Source organism: Patagioenas fasciata, chromosome 27 (genome assembly GCF_037038585.1).
Source record: "Patagioenas fasciata isolate bPatFas1 chromosome 27, bPatFas1.hap1, whole genome shotgun sequence".
In the NCBI taxonomy this organism is placed as follows: Eukaryota; Metazoa; Chordata; class Aves; order Columbiformes; family Columbidae; genus Patagioenas; species Patagioenas fasciata.
Genome location: NC_092546.1, coordinates 5,496,109 through 5,518,464, shown reverse-complemented (window position 1 = coordinate 5,518,464; position 22,356 = coordinate 5,496,109). Strand labels below are relative to the sequence as shown.

At 64.4% G+C, this 22,356-nt stretch overlaps 2 protein-coding genes across 5 annotated transcripts; one reads left to right on the top strand and one right to left on the bottom strand.

Moving 5' to 3' along the window:
• Window positions 1-69: 69 nt before the first annotated feature.
• On the bottom strand, window positions 70-1,852 carry NR2C2AP (nuclear receptor 2C2 associated protein). Of its 2 annotated transcripts, XM_071799781.1 has the most exons (6): window positions 1,791-1,852; window positions 1,430-1,476; window positions 1,197-1,287; window positions 999-1,104; window positions 654-721; window positions 70-364 (listed from the first exon to the last, which is right to left on the bottom strand). In XM_071799781.1, the coding sequence occupies exons 2-6, from the start codon at window positions 1,468-1,470 to the stop codon at window positions 248-250; spliced, it is 423 nt and encodes a 140-aa protein (XP_071655882.1). In that variant the 5' UTR covers window positions 1,471-1,476; window positions 1,791-1,852; the 3' UTR covers window positions 70-247. The 2 variants fall into 2 exon arrangements, with proteins under 2 accessions (XP_071655882.1, XP_071655881.1); XM_071799780.1 differs by lacking the exon at window positions 1,791-1,852 and having other exon boundaries at window positions 1,430-1,780.
• Window positions 1,853-8,235: 6,383 nt separating this feature from the next.
• Window positions 8,236-22,223, top strand: NCAN (neurocan). 3 transcript variants are annotated; one of them, XM_065858461.2, is made up of 15 exons: window positions 8,236-8,439; window positions 13,294-13,373; window positions 14,259-14,660; window positions 15,595-15,769; window positions 15,846-15,973; window positions 16,358-16,651; window positions 16,969-17,937; window positions 18,021-19,118; window positions 19,396-19,512; window positions 19,735-19,848; window positions 20,000-20,158; window positions 20,258-20,340; window positions 20,423-20,567; window positions 21,095-21,277; window positions 21,389-22,223. In XM_065858461.2, exons 2-15 carry the CDS (start codon window positions 13,301-13,303, stop codon window positions 21,577-21,579), a joined length of 4,131 nt encoding a protein of 1,376 aa, XP_065714533.1. In that variant the 5' UTR covers window positions 8,236-8,439; window positions 13,294-13,300; the 3' UTR covers window positions 21,580-22,223. The 3 variants fall into 3 exon arrangements, with proteins under 3 accessions (XP_065714533.1, XP_065714534.1, XP_071655685.1); XM_065858462.2 differs by having other exon boundaries at window positions 8,237-8,439; window positions 21,385-22,223; XM_071799584.1 differs by lacking the exon at window positions 8,236-8,439 and adding an exon at window positions 9,836-9,953.
• Window positions 22,224-22,356: the final 133 nt, after the last annotated feature.

Here is a 22,356-nt window from a genome sequence, read left to right as displayed (position 1 = left end):
CTGCATGGCCACGGCAAACCCCACAGGCTCGGTGCCGGGTTGCCACTTGCCCAAGGAGCAGCCGGGAAGGAGAGGGGACGTTGTTTATTTGCCTGGTGACACAGGCTGTGTCCCGTCAAAGTCCAGCAAATGGATCCCTGCACTAGTGTCCCTCTGTCACTGCCATCCCGAGGGGTTGGGGTCTCCTCTCCACACCTCGGGGTGCAGCTGGAGCTGCTGGCGGGGTTTGCTGTCCCTTGTCGCTGCCCTAGAGCCGCTGGCCCAGCACACCGAGGTGGTACACCACGATCCTCCCAAAGAAATCCGTGCTGTTCTCAAAGGTGATCTTCAGCTTGTCCAGCTCTGTCTCCTCCACCTGGAACCTGTGCAGGGCTTGTAAAGGACAAAAAACAGGCAGGGGGACACCACAACTCATGGGTGACAGCTCCAAGGGGTCCCCGTGGGGCTCGCACCCCACTGTACCATACCCGGCCATGTCGTGATTTGCTCCAGCGCTGCTGAGTTGTGGTAGCAAAGCGCCCAAAACAGGCACCCACATGTCTGGTGTTTAAATGGCAGCTCTGCTGTCACCCCCTGCCCTGCCCCGCAGCCACGGGTGGCTCTGAATGCCCCCCAACACCGTCCCACCCGGCCCGCGGCACCGCGAAGGATATCTGCATGGCGTTGGTGTCCTCGGGGTACAGGTCGGATATCTTCACCGGTTCTTCGCCTGCTCTGCAGCCTGCGGAGGACGAAGGGAGCCGGTGGGAGGCTCAGGAGCTGGGGGAGCCCCCCCGGCTACCCCCAGCCTCGGTTGCTCCATCCCATCTGCACCCAAAGTGTCCCAGAGAACCCCAGCTCCTCGCTGTTCACCCCCTCTGCTCCAGCCCATGGCCTCAGCCCCTCTCTGGTTATAGGCTAAAGTACCTCTGGGACTCACAATAAACAGCTGTGGGATCCAGGTGTGGGTAAACTGAGGCAGAAGGACCCCCCCCATATCCCCACACCCAGCTCCTCACCTTCCAGTGTGCAGAGCCGGCTGGAGAATCCCCCCTGGAACTGGATGTGGAGCTGTGAGATCCTGACGGTGCCGGGGAAATCCAGGGTGACCCACTGGGACGAGCCCTGAAGGAACAACACCAGGGTGGTCGCACGGCTCGTGTCCCCGCGCGTGGCTCCTGTCCCACCCCTCCGGCTTCCCCTGTCCTTGTCCCCACCTGGTCCGAGTTCCAGCAGGTCTCCTCGCTCGCATCGAACATGTGCTTCTTCCCAAACTGCTTCACGTCCCGGTTCAGCACAGAGCTCACCCTGCAGGGACACCGCGGGGACAGTGTCAGGCTGGGACACGAGTCCCTCGCAGGGACAGGGACCCAGGAGGGACCTGCCCTGGGGGAGTGGTGGCCGCAGCACCCCGCTGTTCCCCCCTGTCCCCCTGGGGACCGGGACTCACCGTGTGGCCGTGTCGGCACAGATCAGGGACTCCACGGGCATCGCTGCCTGCGGAGAGAGGGGGGCAAAAATGGGGACAACCAGCAGCACTGGGGACACCCCGAGCAGTACTGGGGACCCCTGGACAGCATTGGGGACCCCTAAGCGGCACTGGGGACCCGCGGACAGCATTGGGGACAGCTAAGTGGCACTGGGGACCCTTGGACAGCATTGGGGACCCTTGAGCAGCATCCGGCCAACGATGGAAACATCCTAGCAGCATTGGGGACCCCCGGGCAGCACTGGGGACCCCTGAGCAACACCGGGGCACCCCGGGGACCCCCCGCACCCATCCCCGTCCCCTCCGGCCGCCGCACACTCACCTCCCGCCCAGCGCAGGAAGCGGCGGAGCTACTTCCCCGGGACCCAGGCGTCCGGGAACGCCCTTTCCCCCACCCCCCCGCCGCCGCGCTCCGCCCTCCCCGCCGCGGGGACCCAGGCGTGCGGGAGCGCCCTGCCCCCCTGCAACCCCCCCAGTGGGGTTTCAGGCAGCACCCCGGGCCCTGCGCTGGGGGGGTTTGGGGAGTGGGTGCCGTCCTGCGCCAGCTCTGTAGGTGGCACTGGCGGAGCGCGGCTGGGAAAGGCGGCGGGGGGGCGAGCCCAGTGCGGGGGGTGCGGGAGCCCTTGTGCATCCCAGCATCCCGCACATCCCAGCATCCTGCACATCCCAGCATCTTGTCCATCCCAGTATCTTGCACATCCCAGCATCCTGCACATCCCAACATCTTGCATATCCCAGGGTCCTGCACATCCCAGGATCCCTTTACATCCCGGTATCCTGCACATCCCTGCACATCCTAGCATCCCCACACGCTCCAGCATCCCTGCACTGGATCATCCCCACAAGCTGGAGCACCTTTGTGCTGGAGCATCCCTGCACACCCCAGAATCCCTACACTGGAGCATCTCCGCGTGGACAGCATCCCTGCACATTCCGGCATCCCTGCACATTGCAGCATCCCCGCACATTCCAGCATCCCTGCCTGCGCCAGCATGCCTACATGCTGGAGCATCTCTGCACGTCCCAGCATCCCCCCGATGCAAAGCACCAGGAAATCCAAGCCCCCTCCGCCTCCCCATCACTGCTGCCCCTTGGCCACCCTGGCCAGGCAGGGCTGAGCTCCCCCCGCAGCCTGCGAGGGAGGCGGGGTGGACCCTGGAGCTGTGACAAATTTGCAGGGACATATCACCCCCCACACACATATAACGTGGCAACTGCTTGAAACGATCCTTCTCAGGCATATGGTGCTGCTGAGCCTGCCCACAACCCGGGTCATTGCCGATGTGCCCCGGTGCGTGGTGAGGGCACCAAACCTTGACCCCGCCATGGTCCCACATCCCCAGCCGGTCCCCTTGCTGGGGGAGGCAACACGAAGAAACAGCCCAGCGGTGCAATGCAGCCCCCCCAAAGCTCCCCGGGTGCTGCATGAGTCACGGCGGCCGCGCTGAGGCTGCCTGTGCTCAGCCACAAGCAAAAATAAACCAGGCGAGTGCTGCAAAGCCATCACCTCCCCCTCGCAGAGCAGCTCTGGGGGGGCTCGGCCCCCAGCTGGGGCTGCGCACACGTGCGTCAACGAGCGCACACGCGTGTGCACACACGCGCGGTGACACACACCGGTACACGCGTGCCAGGCTCCGTCTTCCTCCTCCTCCCTCCCCGTCTGCCCCCCGCTGAGCTTCGCCTGAGAAATTGGGTCAAAAAACGCAGGAGCCTTAATTGCCCCTGGGCTCATCGCGTCGAGGACGGGTCTGTCATTGGTGCCACTGCTGCCCATGTCACCTCCCTTTGCCTGCCAGCACCATCCCCCATATCGCTCCAGTGACCCCCCGGCACTGGAGGGAACTGGGTGGGGGGCAGCACTGCAGCCCCGAAGCTCTTCAGCCTCAGCATCTTCCTCGCTCTCGAGGAACGGGGTGGGTGGGAAATGCAGCTGGTTCACACCGGGAGCATCTTGGCGGCGGTGGCTCCCGGCTGCCATCCAGCCCGGCGCTCCGCCACCCGCCGGGGGGGCCCTTTGCAATTCTTCTCCAAAGGCTGGTGCCAAACCAGGCGCTGGCACCAACCCAGACCCCCCCGGCTCCCACCAGGAACCGGGTGCTGGTGCCTTTTGTGCGGCGGGTGCTGGCGCGTTGAGTTTTGCTGAGCAACCCCGGTTGGCACCGGGAGCTGCTTCCGAAGAAGAAGAAGAAGTGGGTGTTGTGCCCCTTTGCCATTAATTAATTACTTGTGGCGATTGATTTCCACTTCCGTGTAAAGGCTGGAGATTACCGGTGAATGCGGCGCAGGCACAGGGCCCTGCCTGTTCTCCGGGATGTGGCTCTGCCTTTATTCCCCTGCCTGCACAGAGGGGCTGGGGGGTCCCCGGGGGGGCTGGGAAGGACAGGATTTGGCACATAATTAATGCTAAATAACAATGTGGTGGCATCTCTGCTGCTCTGCGCAGGGTGGCGACGGGTGCGTCCCTCTGGAAGGGGATGGATACAAGGATATAAATATAATTATCTTATTATAGCCCTGATTTTAAGCCACAAACCGATGTTTCCTCCCAAAGGGGTGAGGGCACCAGGCTCGTGGCCCACGGTGCCGGTGTCTGCCCCGCCGGTGTCATCGCACGGGGAGCGCCGGAGCCACGGGACATCAACTGTGAGCAGGTGTGCGGGTAGGATGTGCCATTAATGAACTTGGCTCTGCTAACCAGAGATGCTGTTCGGGCAGTGCCTTGGGGGTAATTATCGCCCTGGCTAATGAACCAGCTCAGCATCCTGCCGGCTAATTATTGCTGGTGTCAAAGAGGTGCTGAGCGGAGTGTCCCCCTGTCCACGTCCATCCTGTGCCAGCTGCTCCCCCAAAATCACCCGCCGGGGTGCAGGGTTGGGTCCTGCTGCCTGCGGATGCTGTGTTGGTGGCATTGCCACCCAGGAGAGTCCCTGGAGGAGGGGACGGCCCCGAGTCACAGCCTGTGTCCCCGCTGGAGGGTGGGTGCTGGCAGGGCTGGGTGCCGGAGCGGGTCCGGCTGCTGGAAGGGGGAAGGGAAGGAGGCAGTTGCCATGGAAACAGAAAATAAAATCAATGCATCCTGCTGGTGGGTTTGGAGGGAAGTTGGGCCTGGCCAGGGCAGGGTCCCTGTGTCCCCAGGGGGGATGCTGCAGCCCCCAGCCCAGACCCTCCAGCACAGACCCTGGGTCGGGGTGTCCTGCTCTGCTGCATCCCCAGCTTTGGACCAGCAGCTCGGCCAGGACAGGCACCAGCTGCCACCGAGCCGTCCGTCCATCCGTCCGTCCGTCCGCCCTCCCTGTCCCTGTGCCAGTGCCCCGAGCGCTGGCCCCAGCTGCGGTGGCAGAGGCCTCATTAATAAGCTGCTCTGCCGATGAATGTGGCAGCTCTCCTGGAACCAGCTTCATTAGCCACCGGCGGACCTGAGCGGAATAACAAGCGGCTCCATGGGGTGCAGGACGGGGTCCCCCGCGCACCCCCAGCGATGCGGAGATGGGGACACACAGCCATGTTCTGGCTGTGGGGACCTGTGGGGCCCCTCGTCATGCAAGGAGGGTCCCTGGGACCCTGGTCCCCTGGTGCTCAGCACCTCTGGGGCGGCAGCAGTGACACTGCTCAGCACCCTGGTCACGGCGCCTCGGCCCCGATGGCCAAACTGGGCAGCACCAGACTCACCACCCCCCAAACTGGCTCTGTCATTGGGGTGACGGGTCTGCTTTGCCACCTGCTCTCACAAGGCCAACCCCTCCATCCCCTTCAGGACACTGCAGTGTCCCCACGCCCATCCCCACGCCGCAAGTTGGCTGCGTCACCTCTCTATTGTGGCTCTTGATGGGAGCGGGACTTGGCTGAGACCTATTAAACTTGTGTCACATGTGGGTCCTGGCCCCACTGCTGTCCCCTGGGTGGCTGGGGGCAAACCAGGGAGCCACAGGGACCCTCCAGCCGCACGTGGGAGCCAGAGCCGGAGCCCCCCTGGGTCTCTCAGTGGGCAGTGGGTGGTCCCAGCCCTTCACGGTGGGACCCCCTCGCCGTCACCGTCACGCACCCCACTCTCCGGCAGCCGCTTCTCCTTGTCCCTGTCACAACAAAGGAAAACATCTCTGGATGGAAACTGCAGGAGGGTCGTCACGGCAACACTGCTGCAGGATTTCACCAGAAACCCAGCGTTCCGCCTCAAAAAGACACTCGAGTCCCTGCTCGCCCCAGCAGACACTGGTGCAAAACCCAGCGGGGCCGGGGCTGAGTGGAGTGTGACCGAGGGACCGAGTCAACCCACCTGGTGCCACCCTGGGGGCTTGGCCTGTCCCTGCTGGGGTCAGGGGCACGGAGCACAGTGGGACCTGGTGATGGTGGGTGCTGCCTCATGGGAGCAGCTCAGGATGGAGCCATTGGTGGTTTTGGGGCGATGCTGTGAGGATGGGCTGGATGTGAGACTAGGGGTGCAGAAGGGTCCCTGAGGCCGGGCAAAGATGGGGACATAGAGACATCCCTCCATGCCAGGCAGAGTTGGCTCTCCCACCCAATGGAGGCATGGGCAAAGTGGGATGTCAGGGCTCCAGGCTGGACCAGGGGCACGGGGATCCCATGAAGTCACCTCCCAGCTGAAGGGACCAGCCACAGTGACACTGGGGCTCCAAACCACTGCTGGCAGACGAGCTGGTCCCCACTGCCGTCCTGCCACGGTCCCTGGGCGCGGAGCAGCTGCCAGCGCGGGGAGGCGGCGGGGGGAGAGGTGTCTATTAAATCCCCATCCATAAGCCGCACTGCCTGGTGTCTGTTATGACATTTATCTCCACTCGAGAGAAGAGCTCCGATAACTCACTGCCGGCACCTTCCTCAACAAGACAAATGGCCGGCGGCGGATCGGCCACACTGCCCGTGCCGGGGCCCTGTGTCCCCCCAAGGAGGATGGATGGGTGCCTGGGCTCCCTCCACTCCCCCCTGCTCTGAACCCGTGGGGAGGTTGGAGTCCCTGAGTGGGCCCGGTTCAGTTTGCCCCACAGACCCACCGTGAGTTTGGGTCAAGGCTGGTGAAGCTTCATCACTGTGGCCAGTGCTCGTTAGCCAAGGGTGGCCTGTGGCAGGTGGGTGCTTAGGGGACCCCCCTCCTGCTGCCGGCTGTGGGGAGGAGCCAGGGACCTGGATGAGCCATCTGATCCCTGGCCCGTGCATGATACATCATGCAGATCAGGCACTGTAGATGGAGCTGAGGAAGATGAGGAGCAGGAGGAAGGGGTTGGGCTGCTGTGGGTAGCATGGCGGTGGCAGGTGGATGCTATGCGGGTCTTGCTGTGGGCGCAGGACCCAGCAGCAGGAGCATCTTCACCCCAAAGGGTGCCCAGGCCCTTGCATGAGTGGAGTGAGTGTTTTGGAGCTGGTCCTGCATCTGCCAGGAGCCGTGCTCACCTGTGCATGGAAACAGTGCAGCACCCTCCTTCCATCTACCTCCCAGCACCCATGGGTGCGCTTTCCAAAGCAGGACAGCAGGGTGGAGACCCGTAGGGTGGCAGCACCAGTTGCCTGGATGTTCTCGGAGCAGGAAGTAGCCAGGACATCGGGGTGCAGGCAAATCCCCTGGGACCTTCTCCCCAATCCTGCTTGGCAAACACCGCAGGGACATTAACCCCTGTTGCTGTCCCCCCATGCTCAGGCACCTCCGTGGGGACGGGGACGCCAGCTGCAGCCACATAAAGAAGGGGAACAGAAGAGCTCTGTGCGCTGGCAACGCCGGGGTTGTGCCGGGGGGGTTCACAAAAGGCAGGAAACGCCACGAAAAAGTCAGGCACAATGGAGTCGGAAATGAGAACTTTGCTCTCGGGTTTCCACGGACTCATCGTATGGTGAAAATGAGGGAGGGGGGGAATCTTTTATCACCGGTTGTTGCCAAGTCGTGGGAGACAGGGTGACATCTTTCTCTGGGAAGGTGACCCCCCTGCCACCTAAACCCTCTCCCTGAGCGCTCAGCAATGGTTTTCCCCCCATGTCGGGGTGCGTTTCTCATATTGCAGCTCCCTGGAGTGTCTCGCTCATTTTGGGGCGTTGTTTGGGCTTTTTCAAGCCTTTATCCACCCTCAGCAACTTCCAGCCCCCACTTCCATGCAGGGCGGCACGGGAGTGAGGGGGGGCTGGAAGATGCTGCTGGATGCAGCCTGTATAGCTTGAAAGGGATTTTGGGGTGCAGAGGGGTTGAAAGATGCTTGGAGACACCCCAACATCCCACTGGGTGCCAGGGCAGCGACGCCAAGGGGTGCAGCGCATGGTGGGGGGGGACAACACGATGAGTCCCACTTTGGCTTGGGCGGGGGGCTGCAGAAGGGCTGAAAGATGCTCCCTGCTTTTGGACACCCCTGCCAGAGCAGGGAAAGAGAGAGGGGACCCACAGTGACTTGGAGAGGGGGGGCTACAGACGGGATGGAGGGTGCCCTCCCTTTTGGGAGACGCTGCTTGGATGCAGCTGGTTCTTAGTGCGGGGATGCGGGGGGGTGCGGTACATGCGGAGGGGCTGGAAAGGACCCGATGGGGATGCGGAGGGGTTGGAAAGGACCCCCCCACCATAGGGACGCCCCCCCCAAATCTAGGTACCCAACCCCGGCTGTGGGGGGTGCGATGCCTGCGGCGCCTCCACTCAATGGGGAGGGGGCGGCCCCACCGAGGGGGGGCGGCTCTGGTTTTGGGGGGGGGCGGCGCATGCGCGGCCGCCCCTCGCCCTGCGCCGGGCAGCGCGGCGGGGCGCGGAGCGGGCGCGGGTTCGCCGCCGCTGCGGGCAGGTGCGGGCGGCACCGGCGGCACCGGGCGGGGGGGCAGCGCCTGCCGCCAGCCGCGATTGGCCCGGCCCGGCCCGGCTCGGCCCCCTCCCGGGGAGGCCCGGCCCGCTGCCCCCCTCCCGCACCCCGCTTTTAAGCTCCCCGGTGCCGGCAGGGTGCTCGGCTCCACCGGCGGCGATGAGCCCCTGCGCGCCGTGAGAACGGCCCCAGGTACGTGCGGCACCGGCTCCGGTACCGGCATCGGTATCGCCACGGGCTCCGCTACCAGCACCGGTACCGGCATCAGCACCGGTACCGGCATCAGCACCGGTACCGGCATCGGCTCCGGTACCGGCTCCGCCCGCGCCGCGCCCCCGCTGCGGTGCCCGGTACCGACGGGAGCGCACGGGGGTGGGGACGGGGACATTGGCACCGCTACGGCAGGAGCGGGACGGATCCCGGCTGGGGGACACGGTGGTGACAACGGGGCTGTCAGCGCTGGGGGACGCGGTGGTGACAACGGGGCTGAGGGATGCGGGAGCTGAGGGGGGACACAATGGGTTCGGGGCTGGGGGACACTGTGGGGACCGGGGTGGGCAGGGATGAGGGGCGCTGGTCCTGGGGTTGTGGAGATGCTGTGACTGAGGGTTGGGGACACTGAGGGGACTGGGGCTCTCAGGGGCAGGGATGCTGAGGTCAGGGCTGGGGACACTGGGGCAGGTGGACAATTGAGCTGGCCCACGGAGGTTATGGGGACACCAGGACATGAGGGACACTGGGAACAGAAAACAGAGGGACACTGTGGGGCTCAGGGCTCTCAGGGCTGGGGACACTGGGACCAGGGCTGAGAGATGTTGGGGAACTGGTACAGGGACAGTCTGGGGGACACTGTCACCAGGGCCAGTGGGACAGGCAGGGCTGAGGGACACTGGCAGGGCAGGGAGTGAGCCAGGAAGTTTTGCATCCCGGCTGTGGCATCCTGGGGTGCTACTGGGGTGCAGGCAGCGTAGCGAGGGCTCAGCACCACGGGCAGGATGAAACCCAGCCTGTGTGTCCCAGCGTGGGGACATTGGCGAGGCCGGACTGGATGGACGGACAGCTGCTGGGATGGACAGACAGGGGCATGGTGAGGGGTTTGTAGCTGCTTGGAGGGCTCCTGGCTCCCACACACCCGCGTGGGGGCTCGGCAAACCTGGCGCTGTGCCAGGCCCGCTGGCCCGGTGTTGTGCCCGATTCCAGTGCTGGGCACCGGTGTTGCTTGTGGAGTCGCCGGCGTGCGGCTGAGCCATCCGCAGGGATGGGGCTGGGGGTTTGTCACGATGCTGCGCCAGCTTTGGGGCTCCCGTGGTGCTTTCAGCTTCCCGGGGAGAGACAAAAAGCGGGGGAAAAGAATCATAATAATAATAACAAAAAATTACAAAGGAGAGCAAATTCTAAAATAAAGGCTGCAGACTGTCTGCCTAATAAAAATCGCACCCAGCAAAGGGCCCATATTGGACGGTATCACAGTTTTCCGAGGTGCTAATTTATTCTTGCGGGCTGGGGGGGAGCGGGAAGCATCACGTTGCCTGTGAGATGTGACGGCAGCGAGGTTTGCAGAATTCCTTTGTTGTGGGCAGAGAGGAGGGGACGCGGAGCCGGCCCCGTCACCGGGCTCCCGCCGCAGCTGCGCAGCCCCAGGGGGGCCCTCGGTGGACACCCCCTCCCCATTGGGGCGGCGGGGGCATCGTGGTGCTGGGAGGGAGGTGGGTGCTGCGGTTGGGGCTCCAGTGGGGTTGGGTGCAGGGGGGTGCAGGATCAGGCCCGCGCTGGGGGGGACACGCTGGGTGGGTGGGCTGCGTGTGCTCTGGGGGAGCAGAGTGACCTGTGGGGACAGCAGAGGTCACAGGGTCTGTGCCATGGCTGGGGAGCAGCTGGGGGCACCCCCAGGGTGGGGACACACCTGTCCAGGCTGCCTGGGTGGGTGGGCAGTGCCCCCCCTCTTCTCCCACTCATCCCAAGCCCGTGACCCCCACATTGTCCCAAATGTCCCCTCTGCTCCATGGGGACCCTGGGGTGTGCAGCCGCACCTGTCCCAGCCCATGGCTTGGGGGAAGTTGGGGTGACAGGAGACCCCAAAACTGGCTGGGTCATCCCGGCGCCCAATGACCTGGGAGGAATTAAGCTCCGTTTCAGCTGGAGCTAATCACCAGCCCCGGCTTTGCATATTCATGAGGCAGATGAATTATTCATGAGGTGACAGCTAGTGACAGATGTGACAATGTTCGCCTGGTTCGGGCGGGGGGTGCAGCTTTGCACTGGTGTTATTTTGAATTTCTCTCGTCTGCCATTCCCCTGGCTGGGGCTGGGCTGCTTGGGGGGACGGGGACATGCACCTTGTCCCCAAGGGCATCCAGCTGCATGGCACCAGGGACATTGCTGTGCCCTGAGCCTGTAGCATCGCCCTGACTGCAGAGAGAGACCCCCGCCCCGTGAAATTCAGCCCCTCAGGCTCATGGCAGCGTGGCTGGCAATGGCTCCTCGTGCCACCCTCCTTGCCTTGCTGTCACCACTGAGGACAGCATGGTGATGTCCTGGTGTCCCCTGGCTGAGCCCACAGCCGCCTTCCATGGGGACCCTGGCTGGATCCTGCTCCAGAGGGATGGGGCTGGTGCTGCTCCCCCTTTGGCACAGGGGCTGGTGGGAGCCAGGATGTGGCTGGGGCTGGTCCTGGTCATGCCATGGGGTTGGGGACATGGCCGTGCCAGCTCCAGGCTGCCGGAGCTGGAGTGTGGGTCAGTGGATCGCGAGGAGGTGGGAGGGACACGGTCTCAATAATTAACAAGGTGCCCAGGCTGCGGGGACACTGCCTGGGCTTCATCAGCCCCATAGCATTGGTGTCCTCGTGTTGGGGACACCGCGTGTGGTGGCACTGGTGCGGATGGAGGCAGCTGTGACGCTCGCCCTGACCTTGGGAGAAAGTTTTGCTGGCTCGACATGGGCGCCAGGCTTGGTGACAGGGACAGCTGGGGGACAACCAGGGGACTGCTGAGGGGCTGGGGGGACCTTCTTTGTCCCCACAGCAGGAGCTGCAGTGCCACCAGGGACACAGTCTCCACGTGCTTTGAGGTCTGGGCTGCCAGCTGGCTGTCCCCAAGGGAGCCGCAGGCTGGGCTGTGTGTCCTGTCCCCGGGGTGAGGGGAGCCCAGAACCCCCCTGCCCATGGTCCTGTGTCCCCAAGGAGCAGCGGGTGCTGCTGGTGGGTCCGGCCCTTCCCGCCACGGCACCGTCCCTGCTGCGAAAGCAAAACCCGCAGAAATGCTGATGTCGGGAAGGTGACAGCTGCAGCCAGAGCCACGCAGCCCTGCAGCCCCAGCACCCCGGATGCCACCAACCTGGGGCGTCCTGGGTGGCATTGGGGACCGTGGTCCCATCCATCCATTCATCCGTCTGTCCATCCATCCATCCGGGCACAGCGCGTGCCCGGTTCTGGAGTATTTGGTTGCAAATCCAAAGAGCAACTTTTTCCATTTAACATTTAAATAAACCCCGGGCTGTTTACCCAGCGGCGCTGCCCGGCGTTTGCTCACCGAGGACCCGGCTCCGGAACCGTGGCGCTGGGTAAACACCCAGAGCTCCCAGGAGAGTTTATTTACCCGCTGGCACGTTGATGCGGCTCGTCGGGGTTTCTCAGGTCCCTTTGGCTCCTGCTCCATCCCACCCACTGTGGCTCTGGGCCAGGACCCCCCAGTTTGGGCATTTGTGGCTGGGAATGGGGCTGCTCTGCTGGGACCTGGGGCCATGGGGCAGCGAGGAGGAGGATGGAGAAGGGGAAGGTCTCAGGGATGCTGTGGAAAAACATTGAGGAGCGAGACCTGGTCGCTGTTTTCCCACGTGGGAAATTGTCTTGTTTGCTCGCTGATGGGCAAAGCTGCCTGGGAGCTGCAGGAGAGGGTGTGGAGGGATGTGGGAGAGAAAATGGGTGAAAAGACCCCAAAAAAAGGGACTATGAGTGATTCGAAGCTCTTGCACGGGTACGAGTGCGGCCCAGGGTACCTTTCTCCCCCAGTGCTGGGTGTCTTGGATGTCACCCCCATCCCACACCCACCATCCCCATCCCACACCACAGTGCTGATGGTTTGTGCTGCGAGAGCTCCCCACACCCCAGAAAATCACAATTAACATTTTGACGGGGAGGAACTGGAGCCTCCCCAGCCCACCCATGCTGGGCCATTTATTTTTTCCCCCCATAGTGGGAAAACAGGGAGAATTTGTGGGATTTCCTTCCTGGAGCATCTCAGAGTGGGGAAGAAGATGCTGTTGGGCTGTGGGTGCCATGGGGCAGCCCTGGGGCTGCTCGGGGGTTGTTACTCTCCCCGGGGACATTTCTGGGTGAAGGTGCCATGAGCTGCTCCCCCATCCCCACTCCGCACCCCAGGAATTTCCCTATGGAGCCGGGATCAGGTCATCTCCTCATCCTTTATCTGCAGGGGGGTTGGAGGCGGAAAGCCCTGCGGAGCTGCTGTGGGAGGGAAGGGGCTGCAAATGCTTTCTTCTTTAGAAAAGAGAAGATAAAACCCAGTTTTGCACCCCCGAAAAGGCCCATTTCCAGCACTGAGCACGGGGAGTCTCCTTTCTTTCTCATCATTTTGCTGTTTCTTTCTATTTTCGTCCCATAAAAGCAGAAGGGACAGAATGAGAAATCAAGGGCTGGAAAATGGAGCATCAGGGATGCGGGAACCTGTGGGCTGAGCTGAAGCCTCAGCTATGGGCAGCTGGGACGGGGGTGCTGGTGTCCCCCCAGAATCTGGGTGCTCCCCAGCTCCCTGTCCTGGCCAGGGGACTCAATGGGTGTGGTGGGAGCTGGTGCTGGGTGTGGTGGGTGCTGGTGCTGGGTGTGGTGGGTGTGGTGGGAGCTGGGGGCTCAGTGGCTCAATGGGTGGCACAGTGTCCTCCATCCCAACCCCACACCGAGTGTGACACCAAAGTCCCTCCTGGCTGGTGGCATTTTGGGGCTAATCCTGCTCTCCCCGTGGTGATTTATGGCCCGAGGGTGTCACCAGGAGCGGAAAGCAGCAGCGTCCCACCCCCCTGCTCCCTTTGCAGGTCAAGGATGGTCCATGTGATGGGGGATGCCGGCTGCTGGCTCCTGCTCGGGCTGTCCCTCCTCCCCATCGCCGTCCTGGGTAAGTGCTGCCGGAGCTAATTAGTCCATAACAGTAAACAGCAGCAAATAATGAACTATATCAGCCATAATAAATAGTCAGGGTGAATAATAAGCAGCCGCCTCGTCCCCCCATCCCTCCCTGCCCTGGGCTGCAGGGGATTAGTGAGGGAGAAGCCCCCTGGGTGACTGTGGACATCCACCCCCATGCTGGGATCCCCGCTGACCGTAAATCCTTAATCCCACTGGTGACACCCCCAGTCCCCTCCCCACCGCAGAGCTGAGCCCCCCGGGGATTTGCCGTGTCCCTGAGCGGGAGAGCCCTTGTCCCCCCCATCCCTCAGGGTGGGGACATGGTGCTATCCCACTGCACCGGGGGGGTTTGCGTGTCCAAAGGGCTTGGGGTGCGATGCCAGGGGGGAGATGGTGCCAGGCGGGGATTAGTGGCCATCCCCAGAGTTCCCGAGAGCTGGGGGATTTGCAGAGCTGGGGGGCTGGGACTGGATTAGTGTGGGAGGAGGAGGAGGAGGAGGTCACCGTCACTGTCCCAGTGTGGGGCTGGATTTCCCACTGGTGTCACTGGTGTTGGGTGGGACTGAGACATTGGCTAAGGGTCCAGCTCTGCGGGTGGGGAGGGGGGTTCTGGTGTCCCCATGGGTGCAGAGCAGTGACTGCAGCCCCGCAGCATCCTGGGGGGGACGGGGACTCCAGGGATTCAGCCCTGGAGGTGCAGATTTAACCAGTAAAGTCACTCTCCAGCCACTGGCTGGGGAAGCTGCACATCATCCTGCTTCATAGTCTTTCTTGGGGGGCTCAGAGGTGCTCTGTCCAAAGCCCCCAAACCCCTGCGATGCCCCCAGCCATCCCGCCGCCCATCCCCGTGGTATCTGGGCGCCTCTCCCCGCAGGCTCGCAGGACGATGGGAAGGTGATCCACATCAACCGGGTGCAGCACCGGGCTGTGCGCGTGGGGCTGGGGGAGCCCGTGGCCCTCCCCTGCCTCTTCCTGCTCCAGCCCTCCGCCTCGCTGGGGCCCAACGAGCCCCCCGACCCTCCCCGCGTCAAATGGAGCAAAGTGCGCTCGGCCACCGGCCAGAGGGAGGACGTCCCCATCCTGGTGGCCAAGGACAACGTGGTGAAGGTGGTGAAAGCCTATGAGGGGCGGGTGTCGCTGCCCGGCTACCCCCGCGATCGCGCCAATGCCACGCTGCTGCTGCGCAGCGCCCGTGCCAGCGACGGCGGGCTGTACCGCTGCGAGGTGGTGGCCGGCATCGACGATGAGCAGGACCTGCTGCCACTGGAGGTGACGGGTGAGCCGAGCAGGTGGCCAGGCTGGGAGAGCTGCGGGGGTGTCGCGGGTATGGCAGTGGGAGTGCCCTTGGGGGTGTGCGCCTTGTCCGTGCTGTGCAGCCTGTGCAAGGTGTGCACCCTATGCATCTGTGCAGCCTATACGAGCTGGGCACCCATGCATCTTGTGCAGCCTGTGCAAGGTGTGCACCCTATGCATCTTGTGCAGCCTATACGAGCTGGGCACCCATGCATCTTGTGCAGCCTGTGCAAGGTGTGCACCCTATGCATCTGTGCAGCCTATACGAGCTGGGCACCCATGCATCTTGTGCAGCCTGTGCAAGGTGAGAACCCCATGTGCCCTGTGCAAGGTGTGCACCCATGCATCTTGTGCAGCCTATACATGCTGTGCACCCCATGCATCTTGTGCAGCCTATACATGCTGTGCACCCCATGCATCTTGTGCAGTCTGTGCAAGGTGTGCACACCATGTACCCTGTGTATCCTGTGCAAGGTGTGCACCCTATGCATCTTGTGCACCTATACATGCTATGCACCCCATGCACCTTGTGCAGTCTGTGCAAGGTGTGCACCCCACGCACCCCATGTGCAGCCTGTGCAAGGTGTGCACCTCATGCACCCTGTGCAGCCTGTACAAGCCATGTGAGCTGCGTACCCCATGTGCCTTGCGCATCCCGTGCAAGCCACACATCCCGTGCAAGCCATGCACCCCGTGTACTTCATGCACCCTGTGCACCTTATACACTCCACGCACCCCATGTATCTTGTGCGCCCTATACAAGCTGTGCACCCAGTGTGAGCCATGCACCCCATGCAGGCTGCACACCCCACGTACTTCATGCACCCCGTGCAAGCCCTGCACCCCCTAGACCCTGTGCAAGCCCTGCACCACCTTCAAGCTGTACAGCCCCTGTGCCAGCTGTGCTGCCCTTCCAGGCGTCGTCTTCCACTACCGCCCAGCGGGTGAGCGTTATGCCCTGACCTTCCCCGCTGCCCGCCGCGCCTGCCTGGACAACTCTGCCGTCATCGCTTCACCCCAGCACCTCCAGGCCGCCTTCGAGGACGGCTACGACAACTGCGACGCTGGCTGGCTGGCCGACCAGACCGTGCGGTGGGTGTGCGGCACGGGCTGCCGGCCGGGCACGGCTCAGCGCGGTGCTGAGAGCCCCCCGTGCCCCTCTCCGCAGGTACCCCATCACGCTCTCCCGGCCCGGCTGCTACGGAGACCGCAACAGCCTCCCCGGCGTGCGCAGCTATGGCCGAAGGGAGCCCGGGGAACAGTACGACGTTTACTGCTACGCCCGGGAGCTGCGAGGCAAGCGGTGCCGCGGTGGCTGCGTGCACGCCGGGCCGGGCGGGTGGGCGCAGGGGACATCGGGTGGGCGCAGGGGACATCGCTCCAGGGAGGTGGCTATGGCTGGGAGCGCAGGCAGCTCCACTCACACCAAGAAAGAGCTTGAGGTGCTGGAGCGAGTTGAGAGAAGGGAACGGAGCTGGTGAGGGGCTGGAGCACAAGGGTGATGGGAGCGGCTGAGGGATCTGGGGGGTTCAGCTGGAGAACAGGAGCTGAGGGGAGACCTTCTGATCTCTGAACTGCCTGAAAGGAGCTTGGAGCCAGGGGGGTCGGGCTCTGCTCCCCAGGAACAAGCGCCAGGACTGTCACAGCTTTCCATCCCCAACGGGCTCTGCTGTCTTGCAGGGGCGGTGTTCTATGCGGCGGTGCCGGGACGGTTCACCTGGCAGGGGGCCCGGCGGCACTGCCGGAGCCAGGGGGCTTCGTTAGCCACCACGGGGCAGCTCTACCTGGCGTGGCGCGATGGCCTGGACCAGTGTGACCCGGGCTGGCTGGCCGACGGCAGCGTCCGCTACCCCATCAGGCTCCCGCGCAGGAAATGTGGCGGCGAAGCCTCTGGTGTCAGGACCCTTTACCAGTTCCCCAACCGGACCGGTTTCCCCCCCGCCACCTCCAAATTCGACGCCTACTGCTATAAAGGTAAGGGACCGGCTGTGGTGCCGGCGCCGTGTCCCACCCCAGATCTCCCTTCTTCCCTTGGGAATCGGTGGGCATGGCCAGGAAAATTGCTGCAGATTAATATTTAATTGGGGAATTAATGAGATAAATGAGGAGAGGCTGCGTTGGGAGGGGGCCGAGCTCCATGCATCACTCCAGCACGGTGCAAGCCTGGGGAATGTGGTGCTGGGTACTGAGCCCCAGGAGGGAATGTGGGTCCCCATTCGTTCCCCAAGTCCCTGTCCTGTCCCTTGGTCCCACGGCCACCAGCACTGCTGATGCTCGTGGTGTTGCCGCAGCGCACGTGGCCACAGGGCAGCGGGAGCCGGAGGAGCCGGTGCCACCCGCACCTGACCCGCTGGGCAGTGACAACGTGCTGGTGGAGCACGGCGAGGACCCAGGCACGTCGGGGGACACCCAGCGTGACCGCTCCGGCCTCCTGCTACAACCTGGGCTCCCGAGGCCGGGTGAGGATGAGGATGAGCAGCTGCGGCTGGCGAGCAGCAGCCCCATAGCACAGCGCGGTGATCTCCCTGGCACTGCACCGTCGCGGGTGCCGGTGGCTGGTGGCACCTCCCTGTCCCCCACCACGGGGTCCTCACCAGCATGGCCCCGCGAGGATGAAGCTCTCAATGCGGTGGACCAGGCGCCACTGAGCTCCTGGCAGGATCCATCCAGTGCCAGCCCAGCACCAACGGGGCGAGAAGACTCGGACCCCGAGGAGCCCCCGGCAGTGCCGCAATCCCAAAGCCCAGCCCAGGAGCATGTCACCGCCTCAGCGGGGCTGGGGACAGCCCCTGGCATGGCAGCAGGGACCCCCAGCACCCCATCAGCCAGCACCCGCACCCCGAGGCGCAGCAGCTACGCCGGGCTGAACGGACGCTACTTCCAGCTGCAGCAGCAGAGCCGGGACCCCGCGGTGACAGCTGGGGACACTGCGGTGGCTGGGGACGCCACAGTGACAGCTGGGGACCCCATGGTGATGACTGGGGACCTCATGGTGGCTGAGGACCCCACAGTGACAGCTGTGGACCCCATGGTGACTGTGGACCCCACGGTGGCAGCTGGGTACCCCACAGTGATGACTGGGGACACCCTGGTGGCTGAGGACCCGCTGGGGACGGTCACCCAGGCCCCCATCCTGGCGCTGGAGGTGACAGGGGCTGCGGTCAATGCGGTGGAGACATGGAGCATCCCCAGCACTGAGAGCCCCTGGCTGGGGGGAGCCCACCTGCCCTCCAATGCGGTGGAGGAGGAGATCGGCCTTGGTAAGTGATGCCCGAAAGTGGTTTGGGGGATTCTGGGGGGCTGCGGTGGCTTGGGGACCCCTTGACTGTGCCCTCTCTTGCAGAGCTGATGGCACCGGCCACCGCCCCGGTGTTGCCATCACCACAGGAGGATTCACCGCGGTGGAGCCCCCGCACAGCCCCCCGCCATCCCGGGGGGCCCCCACGGACACCCCGTCTGCTGTCCCCGTCCCCGCCTGCCTCCATGGCTCTCGGCCACCAGGACGTCACCACAGCTGGAGCTCAGCCCCATGTCCCCAGTGCCCGCGGGGACTCCCCTCGCCCACCCACCGATGCCATTGAGGACTTCTCCGGGGACACCCCCTCCCAGGAGGATGGTGGCTCCGTCCCTGCGCGGCCCCCCCTGCCCCCGGCCACAGTGGTGGCTGAGGGCCCCATGATGTCCCTGCAGCCCCACGGTGACGGTGGTGACAGCAGCGGGGCCCCGGGCGATGGCTCATTGGAGAGGCAGAGGAAAGCGGTGACATTTTTCCACCCGCCCGTCCCCTCTGTGGGGCTCCCCACCACCCCCAGCCCCACTGAGGCAGCTGCTCCCCAGCCCCACGTGTGGCTGAACCCCACAGCCCCCCATGAGCCCAGCCGTGAGCAGCTGCCTGGAGACGGGGGTGCTGGGAAGGGCTCAACCATGTCCCCCCCAGCACAAGATGTCCCCTCGCCTTCACTTCCCCCCACGGCCAGTGGGGTGCCCCCCCAGGCTGTCACCGAGCAGCCGTTGGAGATGCTGGAGCCGGTGGCTGAGGAGGGGTCCACAGGGTTCACCGCTGCAGCCCCACAGCCCCCCAGCCGCCCTACACCGGAGCTGGGGGGAGCAGAACATCTCCTGGCCTCCCCCAGCCCGCCACGTGTCCCCAGCCATGCACCCACAGCCCCCGGGGACGAGGATGATGATGCCTCTGGGGAGACGAAGGCAGAAGAGCCCCCCACCCCCCCAAGCTTGGCCACCCGCAGCCCCTGGCTGTCACCCACTGCCCCCCACCCATGGGTGCCAGAGACCCCCGAGTCCCCGAGCACGGGGCCACTCTTTGAGCCCTCCATGGCGGTGGAGCTGGGGGGGCCGGGGGGGTCCCCGCTGCTGGATGTGGACAGCGGGAGCGGTGAGGAGCTGCTGGTGTGGGGGGGCCCCAAGAACAGCAGCTGGCATGGTGAGCACAGTGCAGGGGGTCGGGGTGCTGGGGGCACCCAGAGCTGGTGGGTGCAGGGGGACAGGGCTATGGGGCAGGGGGGACACTGGGGACAGGGCTGGGGGGCTGGAGGACTTGGAGGTTGACCCCCCCAGGGGGTCCTGGCTGGGGGAAAAGGCCTCGCGGTTAATGTGCGGCAGCACCGGGGCAGGGCCAGGTGCTGGGTCCGGGTGGGGATGGGGCTGGTTGTCCCCTGTGCTCCCCCAACCCCATCTCAGGGCTCCTGTCCCCCCCACAGCCCCCGCCGACCCCTGCCAGACCAACCCCTGCCTGCACGGCGGGACCTCCCGTGCCAACGGCACCATCTGCGGCTGCAGCTGCGTCCCGGGCTTCACCGGGGAGAACTGCGAGATCGGTGAGTGCCCGGCGCCCCCCCGGTGCTGGGACACCCCCCGTGCCAGGGCAGGATCAGGCCCTGAGCATCCCCACCCCCGGCACGGAAGGAATGGGGCTGTGGGTCTAAATCTTGCTCCGTCCCCCAATCCTTGCTCACTGTGGAGGGGACGGTGGGCTGGGGGGTGGTGGCGGTGGCGGGGGGGTCCCCGCACCCCCGCAGCTCCCGGCGTGTCCCCCGCAGACATCGACGACTGTCTGTCCAGCCCCTGCCAGAACGGCGGCACCTGCATCGACGAGGTCAACGCCTTCGTGTGCCTCTGCCTGCCCAGCTACGGCGGCAGCCGCTGCGAGAAAGGTGGGGAGCACAGACCCCCCATGTCCCCCCGTCCCCGGCTGAGACCCCCGTGGGGACACCGCCCAGCTGCTGTCCCTTTGGGGACAAACTGGGGAGGGGACACAGGAGCCGCGGGCGCTGGGGACCCCTCAGCGTCCCCACATCCCCGCAGACACCGAGGGCTGTGACCACAACTGGCACAAGTTCCAAGGTCACTGTTACCGCTACTTTGCCCGCCGGCGCTCCTGGGAGGACGCGGAGCGGGATTGCCGGCGCCGCGCCGGCCACCTCACCAGCATCCACTCGCCCGAGGAGCACGGCTTCATCAACGGTGCGGCCGCGACACCCCGTCCCCCCAGCTCCCCAAGCATCAGCACCCTTGGGTGCTCCTCACCTTCACTGTGCGACCCGTGGGTGCTTCTCTCCATAGGTTTTGGGCATGAAAACACCTGGATTGGGCTCAATGACCGGATCGTGGAGCAGGATTTCCAGTGGACCGACAACACCGGCTTGGTGGGAGCCTTGGGGGTGCAGTGTGGGGCTCGGGGTGTGTGTGGGGGGGCACAGGGGGTCTCACCCCCTCATGTCCCACCAGCAATACGAGAACTGGCGGGAGAACCAACCCGACAACTTCTTTGCGGGCGGCGAGGACTGTGTGGTGCTGGTGTCCCACGAGATCGGCAAGTGGAACGACGTGCCCTGCAACTACAACCTGCCCTACATCTGCAAGAAAGGCACAGGTACCACCCGCCCCGGTGGCCCCATCCCACAGCCCCCGGGACCCCCATCCTGCATCCCCAGCATCTCCATCCCACAGCTCCCAGTGTCTGCATCCCCATCCCTCATCCTCAGGCACCTCCTCATCCTCAGGACCCTCTCCCAGCCGCTCATCCCGCAAATCTCCACCAGTTGCCCTTAATCTCCGTTTTTCCCTTTTTTTTTTCCTCCCACAGTCAATTCTTCCCTCTCCACTTTAATTTGTTTAATTTGCCACCATTAAAACTATTAAGTTCTCGTTCCTTATCTTGAAAGTTAGATTAACCTCCAGCTGCTCGTTGCGCGCAGCCCTCGCCCGCCTCCCGCATCTTAACGATGCGCTCGCCCCGATAAGGCCATTAATTAACAAAGTAAATCCTGGGGAACACCTCACCGCTGGAGGACCCCCTTGTAAAGTCAACCATCACCGCTCTGCTGGCATTGGCAGAGTGTCCCCTTGTCCCCTCCCAGTGCCTGGCAGGGGGTGACAGGGGTTTGTCCCCCTCCCCAGTGCTGTGCGGGCCACCCCCGGAGGTGACAAACGCTTTTGTGGTGGGGAAGAAGAAGGAGAAGTACAGCATCCACTCCAGCGTGCGCTACCAGTGCCACGAGGGCTTCACCCAGCGCCACGTCCCCACCATCAAGTGCCACGTCACCGGCAAGTGGGACCGGCCCAAAATCCTCTGCACAAAACGTTAGTGGGAACGGGGGGATTGCGGGAAGTGGGGGGGGTCAAGGCTTCGTTTAAGGGGCCACAGTCCCTGACCCCCCTCTGGGTGCCCTCCCTTGCCCCCCCGTTAGCCAGGCGGTCGCACCGAGCGCGGCGTCACCATCATCACCGTCACAGCCACCCCCACGGTCACCACCACCACCACAAACCCCGCAAGGAGCGGCGAAAACACCGCCCGCACCTGCGCCTGCACGGCATGGACGAGGGCCACTACTTCTAGAGCCGGGGGACGAGGAAGCACAAGGGTCCCCGACGGGATGCGGTGACATTTCCCACCCCTTTCCCACCCACCCACCCTTCTCTTTTATAACCCCCTTTGGCTTTCGCCCCGTAGGGAATAGGATCTGGTGGGGGCGGCTGCGTGTGCGTCCCCAGCCCTCCCCGCATGCCCCACGCTCAGCCCCCTTGCCCTGGGGTCGAGCCCCCCAACCTCACACAGGGACCCCCCATCCCTGCGCGAGGGCCGTTCCTGGGCTGGGCTCTGACCCCTCCCCAAATTTGGGGGTGAATCTGCCAGCCCCCCTGATCTCCCACCTCGGCCGCCGTGTCTCGTTGGCTCGGGGTGACTGGTTTTTTAGCAGCCTCCTCCATCCCCCTGCCCCAGCGTCCTTGCAGTCGGCACAGGGATCCTGCCCGGCGTGGGGGGGGACGATGCCACCAGGGCCGGTGTCCCCCCCCTGCCGCCCGGTTTTGGGTTGGTTTATTTCTTCCCCCTTCCCGTTCGTTGTTGGGTCCCCGTCGGAGTTGGCGTGTGTGTGTGTGTGTGTGCGTGTGGCGCTTTCTGATCTCTGCTGTTTGCGACGTGACCGCCGTGTCCCGACCCCCTCCCTGCCCCCCCCCCTCCCCGTGCCATTTCTGACTCTGCCTTTCTGTACTGCTGGACATTTTAATAAATTTTTTTAACAGTTGAGCAGCCCTGACCCTGAGCTTTCCTGGGGACAGGGGGACACGGGGAGCATGGGGACCCTGTGTTTTCCTGGGGGCAGGGGGACACGGGGAGCCTGCGGACCCCTGTGCTTTCCTGGGGACCCCTGTGCTTTCCT

What these genes read in the sequence shown, in the direction of transcription:
- NR2C2AP (XM_071799780.1), bottom strand. Translation starts at nt 1,599, where the DNA reads ATGCTGTCCGCGGGTCCCCAGTGCCGCTTAGGGGTCCCCAATGCTGTC. An exon ending in CCGGCTCTGCACACTGGAAG is followed by an intron (nt 722 to 998) that starts GTGAGGAGCTGG and finishes CGTCCTCCGCAG; the next exon opens with GCTGCAGAGCAGGCGAAGAA. An exon ending in AGGACACCAACGCCATGCAG is followed by an intron (nt 365 to 653) that starts ATATCCTTCGCG and finishes CAAGCCCTGCAC; the next exon opens with AGGTTCCAGGTGGAGGAGAC.
- NCAN (XM_065858461.2), top strand. Translation starts at nt 13,301, where the DNA reads ATGGTCCATGTGATGGGGGATGCCGGCTGCTGGCTCCTGCTCGGGCTG. An exon ending in CTGGCCGACCAGACCGTGCG is followed by an intron (nt 15,770 to 15,845) that starts GTGGGTGTGCGG and finishes CCCTCTCCGCAG; the next exon opens with GTACCCCATCACGCTCTCCC. An exon ending in CGGCAGCCGCTGCGAGAAAG is followed by an intron (nt 19,849 to 19,999) that starts GTGGGGAGCACA and finishes ACATCCCCGCAG; the next exon opens with ACACCGAGGGCTGTGACCAC.